The sequence below is a fragment of the Populus nigra genome, chromosome 5 (genome assembly GCF_951802175.1).
Source record: "Populus nigra chromosome 5, ddPopNigr1.1, whole genome shotgun sequence".
NCBI lineage: Eukaryota > Viridiplantae > Streptophyta > Magnoliopsida > Malpighiales > Salicaceae > Populus > Populus nigra.
In genome coordinates this window covers 22,377,508-22,395,203 of record NC_084856.1, presented here as the reverse complement: position 1 = coordinate 22,395,203, position 17,696 = coordinate 22,377,508, and the positions used below count along the sequence as shown (strand labels likewise).

Here is a 17,696-nt window from a genome sequence, read left to right as displayed (position 1 = left end):
CGTTCAACTGTCCCTCAGAGACATGATCAAGAAGTACCATGCATCCCCCTGTAAAGCCGGCAACTCCTCATAGTCGAAGTTGTGCGTTCTTGTTTGCTCTCTTTTTCTGTAGCTTTTGGGTATAGGTCTGTAATAGTCAATAGATCCTCGCTACTTTTATCATTGGAGTGTGTTCTTGCTTGACAGTAGCAGTAGGTATGCTGACAATATAGCAAACTAGTTTATGCTGCAAGAACATTGTAAATTTGTAATCCATGCAATTTCTTCATATCTGCATATAGGCAAAATACATGTTGCTCTATGGCATTGAACATTCGGTTTAGATTGCTTGATGGGAAATTCTTATTTCGTTCTAAACCAAATCTTATATTCAGATCGTCTCGGAATCGAGTACTTCAAATTAACTGCAACTGAAAAGCCCTTGTCTAAATCTTCTTCGTGCACAGTGCCAATCCTCCTTGCTCTATAGATTTCAATCGTCTTCATGCACAGCTGCCAATCCTCCTTTCTTTCTATAAAAAAGTTGAACGTCTACCATGGTGAATTGCAGTATATTGCCAGGTGAAGAAGTGACATCTTATGATGTTCGATATCATCATTTGAAATCATAATCTGTGCTTCCTTTCATAATCCCAGAAATTTTACTTCAATGAAGTGCAATCTTGCTGTCCATTGTAGAGAGAGACTGATAATATGGTTGTGCTAGTTGAGTCCGTTCACAGTAGACAGGGAAGTCTCACAATTAAGCTTAATGGTCCTTACTGCATATTGCCTGATATAATCATCCATCTCTGTGGCTGTGCCTGACTGTATTTTGTTATCAGAAGAGTTTTGACGAGTTGAGTGATCATCAGAAGCTTCTATGTTCGTCACAGTTCGTTTTAAAAGTTGATGAAATCTGAGGGTTATATTTCAGTCCTTGTGTTCATGTTTGCACACAGTCACACACAACAGAAAAGACATTAATATTGGCAATTTGGCACTGATGGTTGTTGCTGAGGCTGAAAATCACTGGAAATTTCCCTGGTTTTCCATGGTAGAAAACACACATTGTAAAGGAAATCACTTTGTTGATTACTTGTCTAAAAAGGGGTGTGCAGTCAACATCCACTCCCGATTTCAGACCATGCTTTTTGCTGAGTTCATAAATGTACAAATTCCAAGAGTTTCAGTTCACATGACCTTTTCCTTCTGACATGATGGCTTCTAAATCGTGCACTCCTCAGTCTCCATTTCTTTATTCTGATGTCATGATTTCACCCTTAGCTTTTAGACTACTGATATTGGACGTGAATAATTCAGGATTCCATTTGATTCGGTTTGGTTTTAGAAAAGATCACAAGAAACGTGGTCTTCAAGTGTGTTTATCTATATATGGCCAACCCTTTTTTCTGGCCAACCGCTGTTTGAAACGCGGTTGGCCACATATTAGAGATGCTTCATGCATGGCCAAACTGCATTGGCCCTCGAAAGCTAACCTAGAAATACCTAAAATCATAGAAAAATAATAAAAAAAAAATCTGATATTGGATATTACTGTTAGACTTGTGATTTCATTGGTAGCAGGGAAATTTATAAGATCAGTAATCAATTCACTGCACCAAGAAGGGCGACCCTTCAATATTGTAGATCATAGATGTGTCCCAACCTTTTATCGTCTAATGTTGGGCTACCAAATTGTGGGTACACAGTCATGTTTACACCTACCAACCAAGCATTTCACTAATCAGGATTATCTGATATTGTAATAATAATTATTTTTTAAAATATTTTTTATTTAAAAATATATTAAAATAGTATTTTTTATTATTTTTTTAAATTTACTTTTTATATATATAAAGCATCCAAACAATCTAAATATATAAAAAAAATAATGAAAAAAAAACACTTTTAAAACAAAAAAAAAAGCCTAACTATTGGAGTTATTCATGATTTTGATAGAAAGAGTTGATAAAAAGAGGGGGAGTGTTCTTACAGTGTGTAAAATAGTAACTTTCGACATCAAACATCATCGAAAGAGCATAGAATTTGTCTTCGCATCTGGGTCTTGTGTTCACACAGAGTAAATGCTTTTGGTCTATTTTGTGTTCTTACAGTTTCATCGTTTTAATAATTGCTTCTGGGAGACTGGCTTCAATCTTGACTTCATAGCCTTTCAAGTAAAGGCTATATTGCTTTCCTTTTTCTTCTGCTTTCGAGATTTGAGTTTGAAATGCAAGATCTCATCGTAATTATGGAAAAGACTTCTTCCAATGCAAAATTTTGAAGCACACAGAGAATTTTATTTCCATTTAATTTTTTCTTTCAAAGCAAAAATATTAAACTCAGCTCTCAAGGCATAAGTCGCTTGTTTAAAATGACATAATTTTTAGTAATTATTTTTAAAAAAAAAAAGATTTCGGATTGACTCAGATCAATAAAATCAAAACCGATCGATTTTAATTTGATTTTTTTTATAACCCAACCTGAATTTAAGGGCATGTCAGCTAGATCTCAGGGTGACTCGTGTAGCCAATGTAGTTTTAGTAACTGTGTTTGGAAGAATGATTTATTTGGAAATCTAACATTTTGTAAAAGAAAAAAAAAAGAAATAAATCCCCCTTCCTCCTCTTCTTGAAAAAAGAAAGAAAAAAAGAAATGAAACCCAAAATTCATCTCTCATGATTAATCACTAGAGAAGGGTTTGATCATGGCATCTTAATTTCTGGAATGGTGATGGAATTTGGAAAATTAATAATTTCATAGGAGAAGATAAAAAACTGTTTAAGATCGTGCTTATTTTTTAAAATATTTTTAACTTAAAAATATAATAAAATAATGTTTTAAAAAAAATAAAAAAAATTTACTTTATCACATCAAATCAGAACAATATAGTAATACTAAAAACAAATTAATTTTAAAAAAATCGAAATTTTATATAATAGTGACATAATAAAAGTCAAAGTAATATGTTGATGTATTAAAAAAAAAATTCTTACTATTTTTTTCTTGAATTATAACTTCAGAACATAGGGAGTTAAAGTTGATTTGATCATGAGATGTATCGAGTAGTATATCTCGCGCATCATGTAACACAATTGCATCGTATCGTATATATTTAAGAGGGTGTTTAAGGGTGTGGTAATGATTACTTTTTTAAGTAATTTTCATCTAGAAATATATTAAAATAATATATTTTTTATTTTTTTAAAATTATTTTTGACATCAACATAACAAAACGATCTAAAAATATATATAAAAAATTTCGTGGAATATGGTTTGCACCGTATTCCTAAATGGTGTATGATGGCCACAATTCCCTAGTTCCCTCTCTTATAGCTTGTTTTGGTGTCTATATTTATATAAATTATTCAATTATGTATTTTTAAATTTTTAAATTTGTCCCCTTGAATAGAAGGTTTCTAAAACTAATAATTGGTTTCTCATGTGATCTAATATATGGATTTACCAGTTTTTTATGTGATATATATTGAAATCATTTATATAAGAGAAAATACATTATTGTTTTATTTAGATAATATGTATTAAAATTAAAAAATATACATATGAAAAATTAATACATGATAAACTTAAATCATTCTATAAATTGTTCACTTGTATTTTTCCTAACTCAAATAAAAAAAATTTATCCATAATTAGATCTAAAATAATTAATATTCTTTTAATAACTTGACATGTTGTCTTATTTGATATAAAAAATAACTCAAATAATATATATATATATATATATAAATTTCGATCCATTGTTTTTTCCTTTTTTAAGTCATAAATGTGATATACCATGTAACTTTTCAACATAAAAATCTGCCAATGAATTGTATCCTTAACCTTTGTTCGTGATCAACAAAAACATCCTTAACAAATACTTTCACATATGTTTATCTTTTATAAATTCAATAATTTAATCTTTGACTATAAAATACAGATGCCTTTGACTCTCTTATCAATCATTATTTCAAAAACTTCGTTCTAATTTTTTTAATACCAATACTAAGTTGTTTTCATCAAATCTTTAAATAAATATTCCATATATATTTTCTCCTAAAAATTTAAGTACGTCGTTAACATTGAAATAGTAAAAATTATAAATTATAATTTTTTTAAACCCAAGTATCTACTATAATTTAAATTAAAAAATAATTTTAAACAATAAAAATTATAACAATATCTTTAATTACACTACACTTAGTGTCAAATAATGAGCTTATTTATTTTTATATTTTAAAAATATTTTTGAAAAAATTAAATTTTATTAAATTTTTTTTTATATACTTTCAAATATATTAATATTAAAAATAATTTTTTAAAAATAACTTTCACAACCAGCGAAACATCCAAATAACCTTAGAAAAAGTTAGGAAAACCATGACACTAATTAGATACCCTCTTGGAAAAGAAAGATCACAACACGACAACAAGAAAAACAGACATCAGAAAACAGGAGTAGCATCAAAATATCTCAATGTAAGAATGTGTGTGTGTGTGTGTGTGTGTGTGGTAGGCCAATCTCTCGATCAAGAGACAGCATTTCACGTATCAACTGACTTTTCAAAGTACGCGGTTTTTGTCCTCTGATGAAATCTCTCTCTCTCTCTCTCTCTCTCTACCTCACCTTTGAAGGTTTCAACCTTCCTTATCGAGTTATTGTGAATCTTCTTGGCAGTTGGCATTGAAAAAAAAAATAGCTTTTTTCTTCTTTAGATTGACAACCCATAACCATCACTATTTGCTTCTCTCTTGATCTAATATTTTCTCACCTCTCTCTCCTTTTTTTACCTTCTTCACTCCTTAATTTATTTGCTTCTAAAGAAAAGAGAGAGAAAGATTGAATCTTTCTTTCTTTTTTTATTTCTCTCTCTCAAAGCACACCAACCCTTTATCTGTTTTTGTATAAATTCTTCATTTGGATCCTTTATTTCACTGCTTCAGCACCAAAATCCATCTGGGGTCTTTTATCTTCTTGTCTAAGAACTTAAATTTTGATTCTTTATAAGAAATAAAGGATTGGGTTTTGGAAGAAGATGATGATGATGACGATGGAAGGGATGATGGATAAGGCAGTATTGGATGATATAATAAGGAGGTTGTTAGAAGGGAAAGGAGGAAAGCAAGTGCAGTTATCTGAAGGAGAGATCCGTCAATTATGTGTTAATGCTCGCCAAATCTTCCTTTCTCAGCCTATTCTCCTCGAGATTAAAGCTCCCATTCGCATCTGTGGTTAGCACTCTCTCATCTCCTCTCTTGATAATGATAAATTGACTTTCATCCTGTTTGATGCTGTGTGTTTATGTTTTTCATGCGATATGATTGTGTGAAATTGTTGGAGAAGACTGTTTTGAATGATTTTAAGAAAAAGGGATTAATTTTCAGCTTATCTACAGACATGGATCACTTGATAAATTAAGTATGGCTTGATTTGATTGATTGATCTTGTCTTAATTGTATTTCAATTGTTGAAGGATTTGTAATGTTTGATGTGAAGGGATTGGTTTTTTACTCTATTTAATGGATTTGTGTTGGAGGACATCTATGTCGTTGTAAGTCATGTGTTTCTTCAGGGAGAGACATGAGGCAAAAGCTCAGTTCCATCCACTTGTTTATTACCATCAAATCCAACATTGATTGGTTGAAGCATGGCCTATTTGGTAGCTGCACTTCCTTTGAATAGGAGAATCCGTTCTTCCTGACTACCAAATTATAAAAAAATGATAAAAAAATCCAACATTCTGAATGGTTGTTGAGCTTTGGTTAGGTCAAATTGGCTTCTTGCTCATTTGGTTGAGTTCGAGTCTTTATTTTGCAATAACCCGCGCACAGGTCCCAAAAAAAAAAAGAAATAGCAGGGCCTTAGAATCAGAATTAGGTAGGAACTGTCTCATAAATTTGAAAGGACATGTGCTTTTGGGAGAAAGTCATCAAGTTCTTCACTTGTTTCCTATAAACTATGTGAAACTCACGGTAGAATTTGGTTGTTGAATATTTTTGAAAATACCTCTCCCCTGGCAAGGATCGTACTGCTCATTTGCACAAGCCTAATGGAACAATTTATACTTTACAATGCAGCAAAGTACTGTAGTCATTGTTTGCCTCCTCTTTCGCCCCTTGCATATCTAATTGGTGTCTTTTTACAGGTGACATACATGGGCAATATCAAGACCTCCTGAGGCTGTTTGAATATGGTGGCTACCCTCCTTCAGCAAACTATCTCTTCCTTGGGGATTATGTTGATAGAGGGAGGCAAAGTTTGGAGACCATATGTCTGCTTCTGGCCTACAAAATCAGATATCCCGACAAAATTTACCTCTTGAGAGGTAACCATGAGGATGCGAAGATCAACAGGATATATGGGTTTTATGACGAGTGTAAACGGAGATTTAATGTTAGGCTATGGAAAATATTTACCGACTGCTTCAATTGTTTGCCTGTTGCCGCACTGATTGATGAGAAGATACTTTGCATGCACGGAGGCCTCTCTCCAGAGTTGGAACATTTGGGTCAGATAAAGGAAATTCAAAGACCTACTGAAATCCCTGATTGTGGTCTCCTTTGTGATCTGCTTTGGTCTGATCCTGATGCTAGGGTTGAGGGTTGGGCTGATAGTGATCGAGGTGTTTCATGTACCTTTGGACCTGATAAAGTTGCTGAGTTTTTGAATAAAAACGACTTGGATCTCATTTGCCGAGGTCATCAGGTGAGCCAACTCTGTTTAAGCAAGCTTAATACCCATTAAAAATTGCAAAGTGAACAAGCAGCTTTTATCAGCTTCCATGCTCTTTCTCCTTGCATATAGCCAAGTTGAAGCCTTGTAAATGTGTTGGGTCATGATTTAGGGTATTGCAAAAAGCTTTTGCTTCAGTTTAACTATTTTATCTAGAGATAGTGAAAATGTGCAAAACTATCATGATAATCTGAAACTCACCAAAATATATAAACTGATACTCCTATGTAGTTAGCATCCTTTTCTTCGTCTATGTTCCAGGTGGTGGAGGATGGATACGAGTTTTTTTCCAAACGAAGATTAGTAACAATATTCTCAGCTCCAAACTATGGTGGGGAGTTTGACAATGCAGGTGCTCTCCTAAGTGTTGATGAATCTTTAGTGTGTTCCTTTGAGATATTAAAGCCAATTCTACCAGCAAGCAGTTCAAAGTTGACCCTTAAGAAGGTATGTTAATGTTATAATTGATGTTTTTTCTCCCATTTTCCCCTTGTCTTTATCTGCGCTTCCGTGTTTGGAAGTTGAAACACTCTGATCTCCTTTCCTTGTCTACATTCAAACAGCCTCCTAAAGCCAGAAAGATCTAGTAAGGGAAAAGGGCATTCAGGGATCTCTTCCTGTTTCAAATAGGAGATTGACCTAACTCGGTTCGAGCAGTGATTTGAATATCTATCACAATGTGGGTTTATCATCAGAAAGAATCCTTTTTGTCTTGATAAAATGTTACCCAATTCAATTTGCAATGCTGCAAATTGTTAGAAAAATCTGCAAAAACAGCAGCACATGCTATGTTATGTGCAGGAACACAAGTTCTTATGTCAGATGCTCTTTGAGAACTTCCTGTTCTGGTCAATCAGTATATATGCTGTTTGTAAGTAGTGACTGAGAATAGGTGTGATTTTTGTTGAGATGTTTGTGCAAGTTTAATCTTATGGTTTGCTCAGGGAGACCCCTTGTTCATCTAATGGCAATCAAAATAGGCCCATTTCTGGCAACTTGACCGTACCAGAAATAGCCCTATTAGCAACCGAAACATCGTCTGCTCCTGGTTCATTCGATCTCCCTTGAAAATAGTTTGTTCGATATCCGAATGTTTGTTTTTATGGCGCAGTGTGATTGTGGTCTATATTTTACTTCAACTACATTAAATTGTTTGGTTAATCAACACGAAGTATAATTTTAATAGGCCATATTAAAAACTCTCTTGTTAAAAAAAATAATATAATTTATGGTTTTTTTTTAATTTAATTGTTTTAAATCGTAACTATAAAAGTTTTTATACGGTCAAACTCGTTAGTAATTTATAGCAATTGGATTTGTGATGACAAGTTGCTTAAGAGGTTCATGCAGATTCTTGTAGCTGCTGGGCAACCAAGCCTGTACAGTTACTTGAGAACAAATTCTACACATTTAACTTCGGCAAAATCATGAATTATTGTTATCTTGAAAGCTCATGATTATGCTGTAGATGTTTCTAGCAAGTGGTGGATTATCTATATGGGTCTTCTCATCACTTCCATTTGTCTGTTAGCTAGGCGACTCAACCAATCCTGCATCTCTCAAGTTTTCTGCATTGGAAAAATGGAAGGGTTGCAACAAAAAACTGAGTGTTTATTCTAAATTTAACAAGTGTTTGAAAAAAAATTATTTTTTTTATTTTTAATTATTGTTTTTAAATTTTTTTGATGTATTAATATTAAAAATAAATTTTAAAAAATTAAAAATATTTTAAAAAACAACTAATGCTACAATATCAATCAGACTTTAACTTGAGCAAAGTTATCAACCACAAGTTGAGTAAATTAACTTAAATTAAATTGATATTATTTTAAGATTTTTATTTTAAATTAAAATATCGTTCTAGATCAGGGGCTACATCTAACCAAATAAACCTAGTCATGGTTTAATTCGCTAGATCTAACAGGATAAACTTTTACCTAATTTGGTTTACTGACCTGTCAGGTAGGGCCTGATTTGATAACAGTGCATAACGTCACGAAGGGCAGATTGGCGTGTTCATATTTCATGACCCTATTGTCTTCCACCTCCTAAATCTTGGAAGCAATTCATAAACTCTGTGAAAGGATATGAAAGGGACTTATTTATCTCATAGGAGGAAAATCTTCTGTTACAAAGCACCATCATGTATTGACAACCGGTTCTTGGAAAACAGCGTGATACATTTATCCTAGTTTCTCTTTCCCGCCACAATCATCGGAGCTTGACAAATATACACTAGTCAATCTTGAGATTGCGTGCTGTTGATGTTCTTGATAGTTTCCAGCTAGATACAGAGGCAGCTTGTTCCAGACTGGAGCTGCAAAACGTGTAGTTGCTTACGATAAGAAATATATTTATCTGAATCGTTTTTTATTCGGAACCGAACTGGTCAAGAACATCCAGTTATCTTCGTGCCTGCAATTTCTTTATAAGGACTTGAAAAGAAAGAGAAAGCGGGAAAATTCAGGAAATAGTATTTTGCTTACTCAAATTGGCTTTAATAGCTCTTTAATAAAAAGAAAAACTTTGGAGTCGTGTATGCTTCTCTTTTTTTTATCTTTTAACTAGGAAGAAAAGAAGGGAACAAGTGATTCAAATCATAATAGTAGTTCTACACCAGCATCACTCACCTGTAAATTAAAAACGTCATCAAGCTCATGTTCAACTACGTATTCATCTTCGATTTCCTTTCCTGTTTACTAAACTATCGGGAGAATTCTGGCTCGTCTTGCCATCCAGTCTCCTTGCTGCTCTTTGAATAGCTGCAAGCTTTTGGCGCTGACCATGGCTCTTCCTTTTGCTGCAAAAAGCAATTACTTCTATTTCATTCATCATTAATGCTAATATAATGAAATTGAACGATCAACTTCACACCCCACTACTAGACAAAAAAGGATAGCATGGATGATTTATGAAGGAAAATCAGTTAAACATAATGGTATCCGAGTGTGTTTGATGTCTCCCACATGCTGTTTCGCAATGAGTTCGAAGAAGGGGAAGTAGAAGGAATCAAGTATTTACTGAAATGTGCTAGACATCTGCAATAAACGGCAGCACACTTCACCAAACTTCTAAAAAGAAAAAATATCTACTGCTAAATGCCAAAGATGTCACACCAATTTTCCCACTTGGATGATAAGTAGCATTCTAATTTTTAATGAGAATGCTTATAAAATGAAGCCTACTGTCCTTGTGGTTCCTATGGGGGTTTTATCCGTTTTGAAAGCAGGAATCCTTTATTTTATCTTTATTTAGTGTAACTACTTGAGCTGGATAAAAGGGGATTTCATGGACATTATCTTTACAGTAATCCTCATTTTCTGAGGAGCTAAATGAAGGTTGAAAGCCGAGAAGCTAAATATGAAATCTTGAAGAAATAAGAAAGGCAAGAATAGATTGATCTAACCTCATGAACAAGAGGCCTGCAGTAAGAACTAACCCTCCTACTGCCCAAGATATTTTTTCACTGAACGGCATTTCCTGCACCCACTGCTGGAAATCTTCCAAGACCCTTAAATTCTCATCTTTCTGGGGAAACTCAGATCGCGAAGACCTCCATGAATCAGCAATAGAATCAAGACTTGCTCTACCACCATAGCAAGATGCTTCTTCAGCACCAACATACGCATCATCGGACAACTTAACAGCGAAACCTGCAGCATGGCAGAGCTCTGTGCCATTGGAGACCCATTCAGCTGCTTGTCCACAAACAAAGTCATTTACTCCACATGGGGCTATGACCTGATAGATGAAATACAATCAGGAAATAGATTTTGTAAGGCATTCTGATGGATGACATAATAGATCCTTGATCTGTTTTGATATTTTAACAACTGACAATAGTCTACCAGGAAAACATAAAGGAAAATGCATAACATATTAATTTCTTTAAGCCCATTGGGGAAATGTTAGTTCGTGAACTCATTACTGAACTAAGGAGCTCTCAGACCTTAAGCAAGCAATAAGCATTGAAGTCCTTAAATGCAATTCTCATTTCAAACAGATGCCAATACCATAAGCTAATCTAATCTTAAAAAGGAGATAAGAGGTAAAATCTTGCACCAGATAACTCAAAAAGTCTTATTGATGAATCAGCTAGTCTAGAAGTCAGTAGTTTTGCTCTTACCCGTTTATTTGCATCCATAGAGAAGTAAGCATTGGCACACGCTTGATAGACTCTGTCACAAAACGAGGCACATATAAGAGGAGGTCCAGGCTGAACACCAATTTGGGGATCACAAATTGAACATTCCAACAATTCCCATAATTGCAAGCACTCCTGGCTGGCTTCTCCTGTTGAAGCCAGCCTCCTAACAGACAGCAAAGCAGGATATGTCTGAGCCACATCACAGCATGTCTTTTTCCGAAACACCCTGCAGAGGGTCAAATCTTTTGCACCTTTGCTTACCTTTTTCGGAGGTTTCCCTTCCGATGTATATGGCGGAAAGCGACCGCCTTTAGAAATACATACTCCAGCATTTTTTCCTGCATTAACAAATTGAACCCCTGCAACAATCAGAATTTGCAATTGGAATCTGATCCTTTGAACTCAGGATCGTTCTCAAACAGAAATGAGATAAATTAATTGAATTTTAGCTTTCCAGATACAAACACTGAGCTTTTTTAACTTACTAAAATTCAATTCTTACACACCAGCCGATTCCAAACAGGCTTTAATGGACACATAAATAACATGTTCTCAATTTTCAATGAGAAACTACCTCTCTACTCCCCCAAAAAACATGTAAATTCTCGGACAAAGACCATGTTCCACTACCAAATCCATAAAAAAAAACACATAAATATTTGGACAAAGAACATGTTTCAATCACCAAGTTAATATCCTTAAAGTTGAAGGGATTAACTTGCAATAACTTAAACAAGATTTTGTCTATAATTCAAGCACCCCAATTCATCGTTATCTCAACCAATTGCCACCCATTATTTAACAAAACAAGTCTCAAACTTTTCAAGTGTCCTACAAAAAAAAAAAAATTATAAAGAACCTAATTAAACTGTATGGCTTCAAATACAGTGATTCCCTTCATCAAAACAAGCAAAAAAACACAAATTTCTTATCTTTTAACTTTCTAAAGGGCAAGCCACGCCCTAAAACCGGGACCCCACAAGTGAATTTCTGTACCAAAATCAATAGATTACAAATGGGTTTATCAAAATCAATGCAAATAACAGTTAGTGACAAAATTGAGAAGAAAAAAAACCCGTAATGGAGAATTGACAAAGAAAGAATCTCTACCGGAGGAGAAGTGGATTTGCAAGTGAAAAAAAAGTAGCAAGATCAAGAACCCATATTTTTTTGTCTTCATTTTTGGCCTTTCAAGCTTCGAATTGACTTGGAATTTGAGAGAGAGGGACTGAGGAGGCTGCATCAACTGTGGTGAATGATAGTACGAAAATGGAAGTTGCTGTAGGATTACCCGGTTGGTGTGGATTTGGATCCGATGGATTGGATTGAACCCGGTAAAAAAATTGAATTCTGCTTGGGTCCATAAATAAAATCGAGGACCCATATGTTATTTGAATAATTTTGTTTCCAAGTTTAGGACATTGGGCTACACTTGTCTTCTTAGTCCCCTAAAATCCATCAAACCTCTAAGCCCTTTTTGGATAATTTTTGTACATCCATCTAATCTTTTTTTCAATTTAAATTTTATACAGATTATCTGTGTAAATGAATTTATTCATTAAAGCTTTTATTATGCCTTTTCTCCATCCAAAACGAAATATAATTGTTAAATCTAGCTTGAAATGAAATATTTAAGATTTAGGGATTAATTTGAATTAGATTTTTAATTGAATTTTTAATTGATTTAGGCATTCTAAGTTAGCTTTCACGGACCAGTCAGGTTGCGTTTGTTTTTCACCAATTTTTGCATTTGCATTGAAACAAACGCAACAAGGTGTTTGGTAACAAATCAAATTGTGTTTGTATTGCGGGGCCCACTAAAAAATTAAGTTTGAAACACAGTTTTTGTGAAGCAATTTTTACATGTTTTTTTTAAATGAGTTTCATAAAATCCTATTTATTTTTGCATTTCAAAAGCGTTTTATGAAAAAAATTAAAATTTTTTATTTTTTTCTTTGCTTCAAATTGATATATTTTTGGTGTTTTCAGATCATTTTGATGCGCTAATATCAAAAATAATTTTTTTAAAAAAAATATATATTATTTTAATGCATTTCCAAGTAAAACGCACTTTGAAAAGCAATTACGATCACAATTCCACCAAATATTTTATATATATTTATTATTACACATAAACTTCAACTATAATTTTTACCAAACATATATTTAAATTCAATTAACTACAACTAACTATATTTTTTAAAAAATTACCACCGCAAAATTAACCTCAAAAACAAACATGTAACTTTTTACATGACAGAATCAGCCTTTACACAGGGTGCTCTGCAGCCCGTGGCCCCAAAGTTTTTGGGAGGGAGTTAACTCTCAAGCCTCGTCTTATATTTGCTAGAACAACCCTTTAAATTAATAACAATAATAACAACAACAACACCCTACTATAACCTATTTAAAAAAATTAAAATAAAATAATTTTTTTATGATTTGAACAGTTGACCTTGGTCAAATTTCTATTGAAACATAATTAAAAATGAGAATTTAGAGAAAAAAACAAAACAAAAGGATGAAAGAGAGTCGTTAGAAGATACTTCAGTGGGAAATGAATAGATAAATACTTTGGTAGTTTTTTTTTTACCGTATTATTTGACCAGAAAAGGAAAGTGATAAATTATAAAAAAAACACTCAGCCTGTGCTCCTTTTCATATCAATTCCTAACCGGATTTGACACCCCGGTGCATTATATATGCCTTTCCCGGCGAAGAATTACATTGAATTTGCTGCACAAACACTAAATCGCTCGTAATTTCCGTTCTACATATTTCATTTGTGTATTGTTCAAGAATTAATTTCATGTTTCTATTACATATTAGTGGATTTTGTTGATAGATGTAGAAGAATAAAGACATGGCTCTGATAATTTATTTGAAATAATAATTTAAAAAAATAGCACGCCAGCAAAGTCTACAGCCCAATTGGCACGCCGGTCTATTTCCTTATAAAACTATACAGGAAAAGGACATCACAACCCAGGAAGCTAGCACTATCCCACGTGCTTAACAGCGTGTGTGGGAAAATATTTGAATATAAAAATTAAATTTTAAGAATAAAAATTAATATTTAAAAATAAAAAATATTTTAACAAATAATAATCACCGCTACAGTAGAAAACACAAATCATGCGCTGAGAAGGTAAAGGAGGTGACATTTCTTGCAACCTGATGTGATGGATAAGAAAGCCAATAAATGGTATTGGTCCACCACTTGACTCGGTGCACCGCACCCCTATAAACTTGCTACGAGCCAAGACGACTTCCATCGTTCACAAAAATAATAATTATTGATTTTTAAAATAATATTAGTAAAATAATCTAAAAATATATTAAAAAAATTAATTAGATAAAAAAATTATTTTTTTAAAGTACGCCGTACTACAATAACAAACAAGGTTTTAAAAAGTATTTGCACCGTAATTGAACCATAATTTTGTAAATTTTTAAATTTTTTTGTTTTAAATTAATTTTTTTATATTTTTAAATTATTTTAATATATTAATATTAAAAAATATTATTTTAATACAATTTATTAAAAACAAAAAACCACTTTCAAACAACAAACAAGCCAGGCCGGATTACATGGCTACCCACAAATTAGAACTTTTTAATCATTCCCTACTCATTACCCACAAATTAGGATTTTTTTAATAGTTACTTATTGAGTAAAGTAGGAAAAATATAAATATCCATACCATATATTATCCAACTATCATATACTATTTAACATAAAATAAAATAAAATAAAATAATATATATATAATTCAGAAAATATAATTGGATCAATTTTTAAATCGAGTTTAACAATTATATTTATATCTTATTTATTAATCATCAATTACTAATATTACACAAGAAGTAAAATAACCAGTAAAACTCACTTTTGGATTTTGATTAAATTTCCATCCCTCCTTATCAAATTAGAATAAATAAATAAGGTAATAATGGAAAGCCCACCATCCTTGACGGTCTTCACGATGATAACATTAATTGGCTGTCCTATCTCAGCTTCCATCAAAAGCATCATCATAATGCTATGCTGATCCCACACACAATCACGTATAAAAGGAGAAGACGCAAGCAACGGACAAAAATTGAAAAGCTCCATACAAACAGAGATAACAAGCAAGAAACTGCATTGAGAAATAAATAATATCTCTACATATATTACATCTTAATTACGACACATCTCACAGACCATCAACACCAGGGCATGAGATCCGAAAAGCGTTGTTAGACAGCTAAAACACACACTAGGATACAGTCCTGCATCGTCGCTACAAACGGAGACATGATCACCCGAGGAGGTGAGAACTACTACAGATGCCGGAGATGATGTAAAGGGCTCAGGTCTCACACGCCGAAAGGAGAAGTAGGATTTCTGGGTCCAACCTCGGTTGGCTTCTCGTATGCATCCGATGTAGACCTCCTTCGAAACCGAAAGGACTCTCTGCTTCCTTAACAAAATACAATAGCTCGCTCGTGTCAGTCATCAAGTTCAGAATCCCACAATTCTCACAAACAATGGAAGCACAATGGAATCAATCTGTCTGACACGAACCATATACACAAAGATATAATTAAGAACATGCTAGGCACGCTAGCAAATCCTAAGAATTAATGGAAATACGACCATCACCATATATAATACAATGGGATGCCTCCCATCACTTACACAAACACCATATATCAATCAGTCTATATCTAGTTAGACGATGGACTCCCCACCACGGCGCCCGCCACTCATTCCTCGCCGCAAGGAATTATTCAACATATCCGAGTTTTTACTTGTCACTCTCACGTATACATGGAACCATGAATACATTGTTTTCTTGATGGGTCGTTCATGTTTCCATAATCGAAGGAGTATATGCACGCTCACCACATCCATCTACTCTTCCACCAAGATTTCACATCGTTTGGTAGAGAAGCCAACCACGCTGTTGACCGCCCTACCAAACACGGTTGGCCGCGCTAGCAAAAAGGCATTTCAAGTAATACGAGCAGCAAGTGAACCCAACTAGCTACAACATCTGAATTTTTCTTAATATTTACTCTTCTTTCTTGGCCATTCTACTAAATCCAATTAATCTGAATTAATCACCTTAAACAAAGATTGCTCCACATAATCCATCCAGGTGACAGTACCTGGATTGACTGGCAAATAGTTTCATTTTGACTTCCACGATACCCATAAGATATTATCAGTGAACCATTCAATACGTTGCTGTATCCGCACCCAAATAAAAAAAGAGAGAGAGAAAATTCTACCAACCCATTGCACATAATCTTGACGTGACAGACCAACCAAACCCTAAACAAAATGCAGATACAATTTACATAATTAGGGCAACAAAAATTAATGACCCTTTCCGTATCAATAACCAAACTTATCAAATTAGGGCATGGATCCTAACATAGCAGTAGCAGCATCCCATGCATGATTGTACGTTGACAAGGACAAAAATGTCATCATCCAAAACGGCAATCAAACAAACAGTTACACACCTTGCATCTACCCATCAGATAAAGCATATCACCATATCCACCTAACCACTAATATGACAAGACTACCCCTAAACTCCACTTATCTGGGAGGAACAAAGACAGAGGGCATTATTGACTTACCAGGAAAAGGAGACACGGGAGGGGTCGATCCAGCTGGTGAAGCCGGCGGTGTAGTAGACGAACCATTAGTGTATCCCGGTGGTCTTACTATCATGATACTCCGTGTCACTCTCTTCTCATCAACCGTCGTCGCTTCCTCACTGTGCGATCTCATCACGCCGCCGCCGCCTGACTCTATTCATAACAATAAAATAATAATAAAAAAAAGCTTACTTAAAAAAATCATAATTATATTACATTTAACAAATCACTATTCTAGCTCTCTAATTTATAAGAACCGTCCGATTGAAATCAGTTGTTTTCATCATTTTATTATGGTCCGATAGTCGTGGCAAGAAATGGGTGGCATACCCTTGCCGGGGTTTGGCCGGAGGCCCAAGCTCGGCATCTTCCGGAGCTTGCCGAGACCGCTTTCCGGAAGGGGACCGGCAACGGTGTCGTCCCAGAGCTGATCGAGAAGGCTCATGGCGGAAGCTGGAAAAAAACCCAGCGAAATTTAGCCAAAGAAACGGCGCGCTCCCGCAAATACGGCGTAGTTTAAGGCCTGCAGATGATAGAGCGAGTAAGCTTCGTGGAGTGGGGAAGGGTATTTAAAGAAGAAGAGAGGGTTGAGGGTCTAGCAAGTTTGGCAGTATCTCGGCCGCTGATCTAGATGCAGTGGTGATGAAATTACGTGGAAGTGAATGGAGGGGACACGTTTGCAAAGATAAGATCAATGATGCGAGAGTGGGTCCCGGGGTTGCCGGAGATCTGAAAAGGAGATGTGAAGCGTGGCGTGTCACGTGATGGGGGTCATCGTCTACATTGGAGAGACGAATATGTCCTTGGCTTTATCTAGATGGATAGTTTTTGGAGTTGTACTTTATTGCGATGTTGAATTTGTTTAACTACTGTGAATTTGGAAAATATATTTGTAAGAATAATTTTTTATATTAAATTATTTATATATATATTTTTAGATTATTGAGTATTATTAATGTAAGATTACATTTTAGATTTTTTTTAGATTTTTATTTAAAAAAAGATAAAACTAATAAATTATAAATACATCATGAAATCTTCAAAACATATATTCATAATTTTCATTTTATATATATATTCATAATATCTTTCTCTATAATATTTTTTTATTTTCTCTCTAAAAAAATATATTTATTTAAGTATCAGAAGTTCTTGTCTTTACTAAAATTTTCT

General features: G+C 34.0%; 3 protein-coding genes across 8 annotated transcripts; 1 reads left to right on the top strand and 2 right to left on the bottom strand.

Moving 5' to 3' along the window:
• Positions 1-4,556: 4,556 nt before the first annotated feature.
• Positions 4,557-7,751, top strand: LOC133694954 (serine/threonine-protein phosphatase PP1). The gene is made up of 4 exons (XM_062116651.1): positions 4,557-5,217; positions 6,132-6,691; positions 6,980-7,165; positions 7,282-7,751. The coding sequence occupies exons 1-4, from the start codon at positions 5,022-5,024 to the stop codon at positions 7,303-7,305; spliced, it is 966 nt and encodes a 321-aa protein (XP_061972635.1). The 5' UTR covers positions 4,557-5,021; the 3' UTR covers positions 7,306-7,751.
• Positions 7,752-8,801: 1,050 nt separating this feature from the next.
• LOC133694953 (folate-binding protein 1-like) lies at positions 8,802-12,229 on the bottom strand. Of its 2 annotated transcripts, none has more exons than XM_062116649.1 (5): positions 11,976-12,229; positions 10,845-11,224; positions 10,125-10,459; positions 9,349-9,518; positions 8,802-9,035 (listed from the first exon to the last, which is right to left on the bottom strand). In XM_062116649.1, the coding sequence occupies exons 1-4, from the start codon at positions 12,106-12,108 to the stop codon at positions 9,392-9,394; spliced, it is 975 nt and encodes a 324-aa protein (XP_061972633.1). In that variant the 5' UTR covers positions 12,109-12,229; the 3' UTR covers positions 8,802-9,035; positions 9,349-9,391. The 2 variants fall into 2 exon arrangements, with proteins under 2 accessions (XP_061972633.1, XP_061972634.1); XM_062116650.1 differs by having other exon boundaries at positions 10,845-11,203; positions 11,976-12,228.
• Positions 12,230-14,993: 2,764 nt separating this feature from the next.
• Positions 14,994-17,093, bottom strand: LOC133694951 (dormancy-associated protein homolog 3-like). 5 transcript variants are annotated; one of them, XM_062116644.1, is made up of 4 exons: positions 16,854-17,093; positions 16,503-16,676; positions 16,150-16,188; positions 14,994-15,327 (listed from the first exon to the last, which is right to left on the bottom strand). In XM_062116644.1, the coding sequence occupies exons 1-4, from the start codon at positions 16,966-16,968 to the stop codon at positions 15,221-15,223; spliced, it is 435 nt and encodes a 144-aa protein (XP_061972628.1). In that variant the 5' UTR covers positions 16,969-17,093; the 3' UTR covers positions 14,994-15,220. The 5 variants fall into 5 exon arrangements, with proteins under 5 accessions (XP_061972628.1, XP_061972629.1, XP_061972630.1 ...); XM_062116645.1 differs by having other exon boundaries at positions 14,994-15,324; XM_062116646.1 differs by lacking the exon at positions 16,150-16,188 and having other exon boundaries at positions 16,854-17,092.
• Positions 17,094-17,696: the final 603 nt, after the last annotated feature.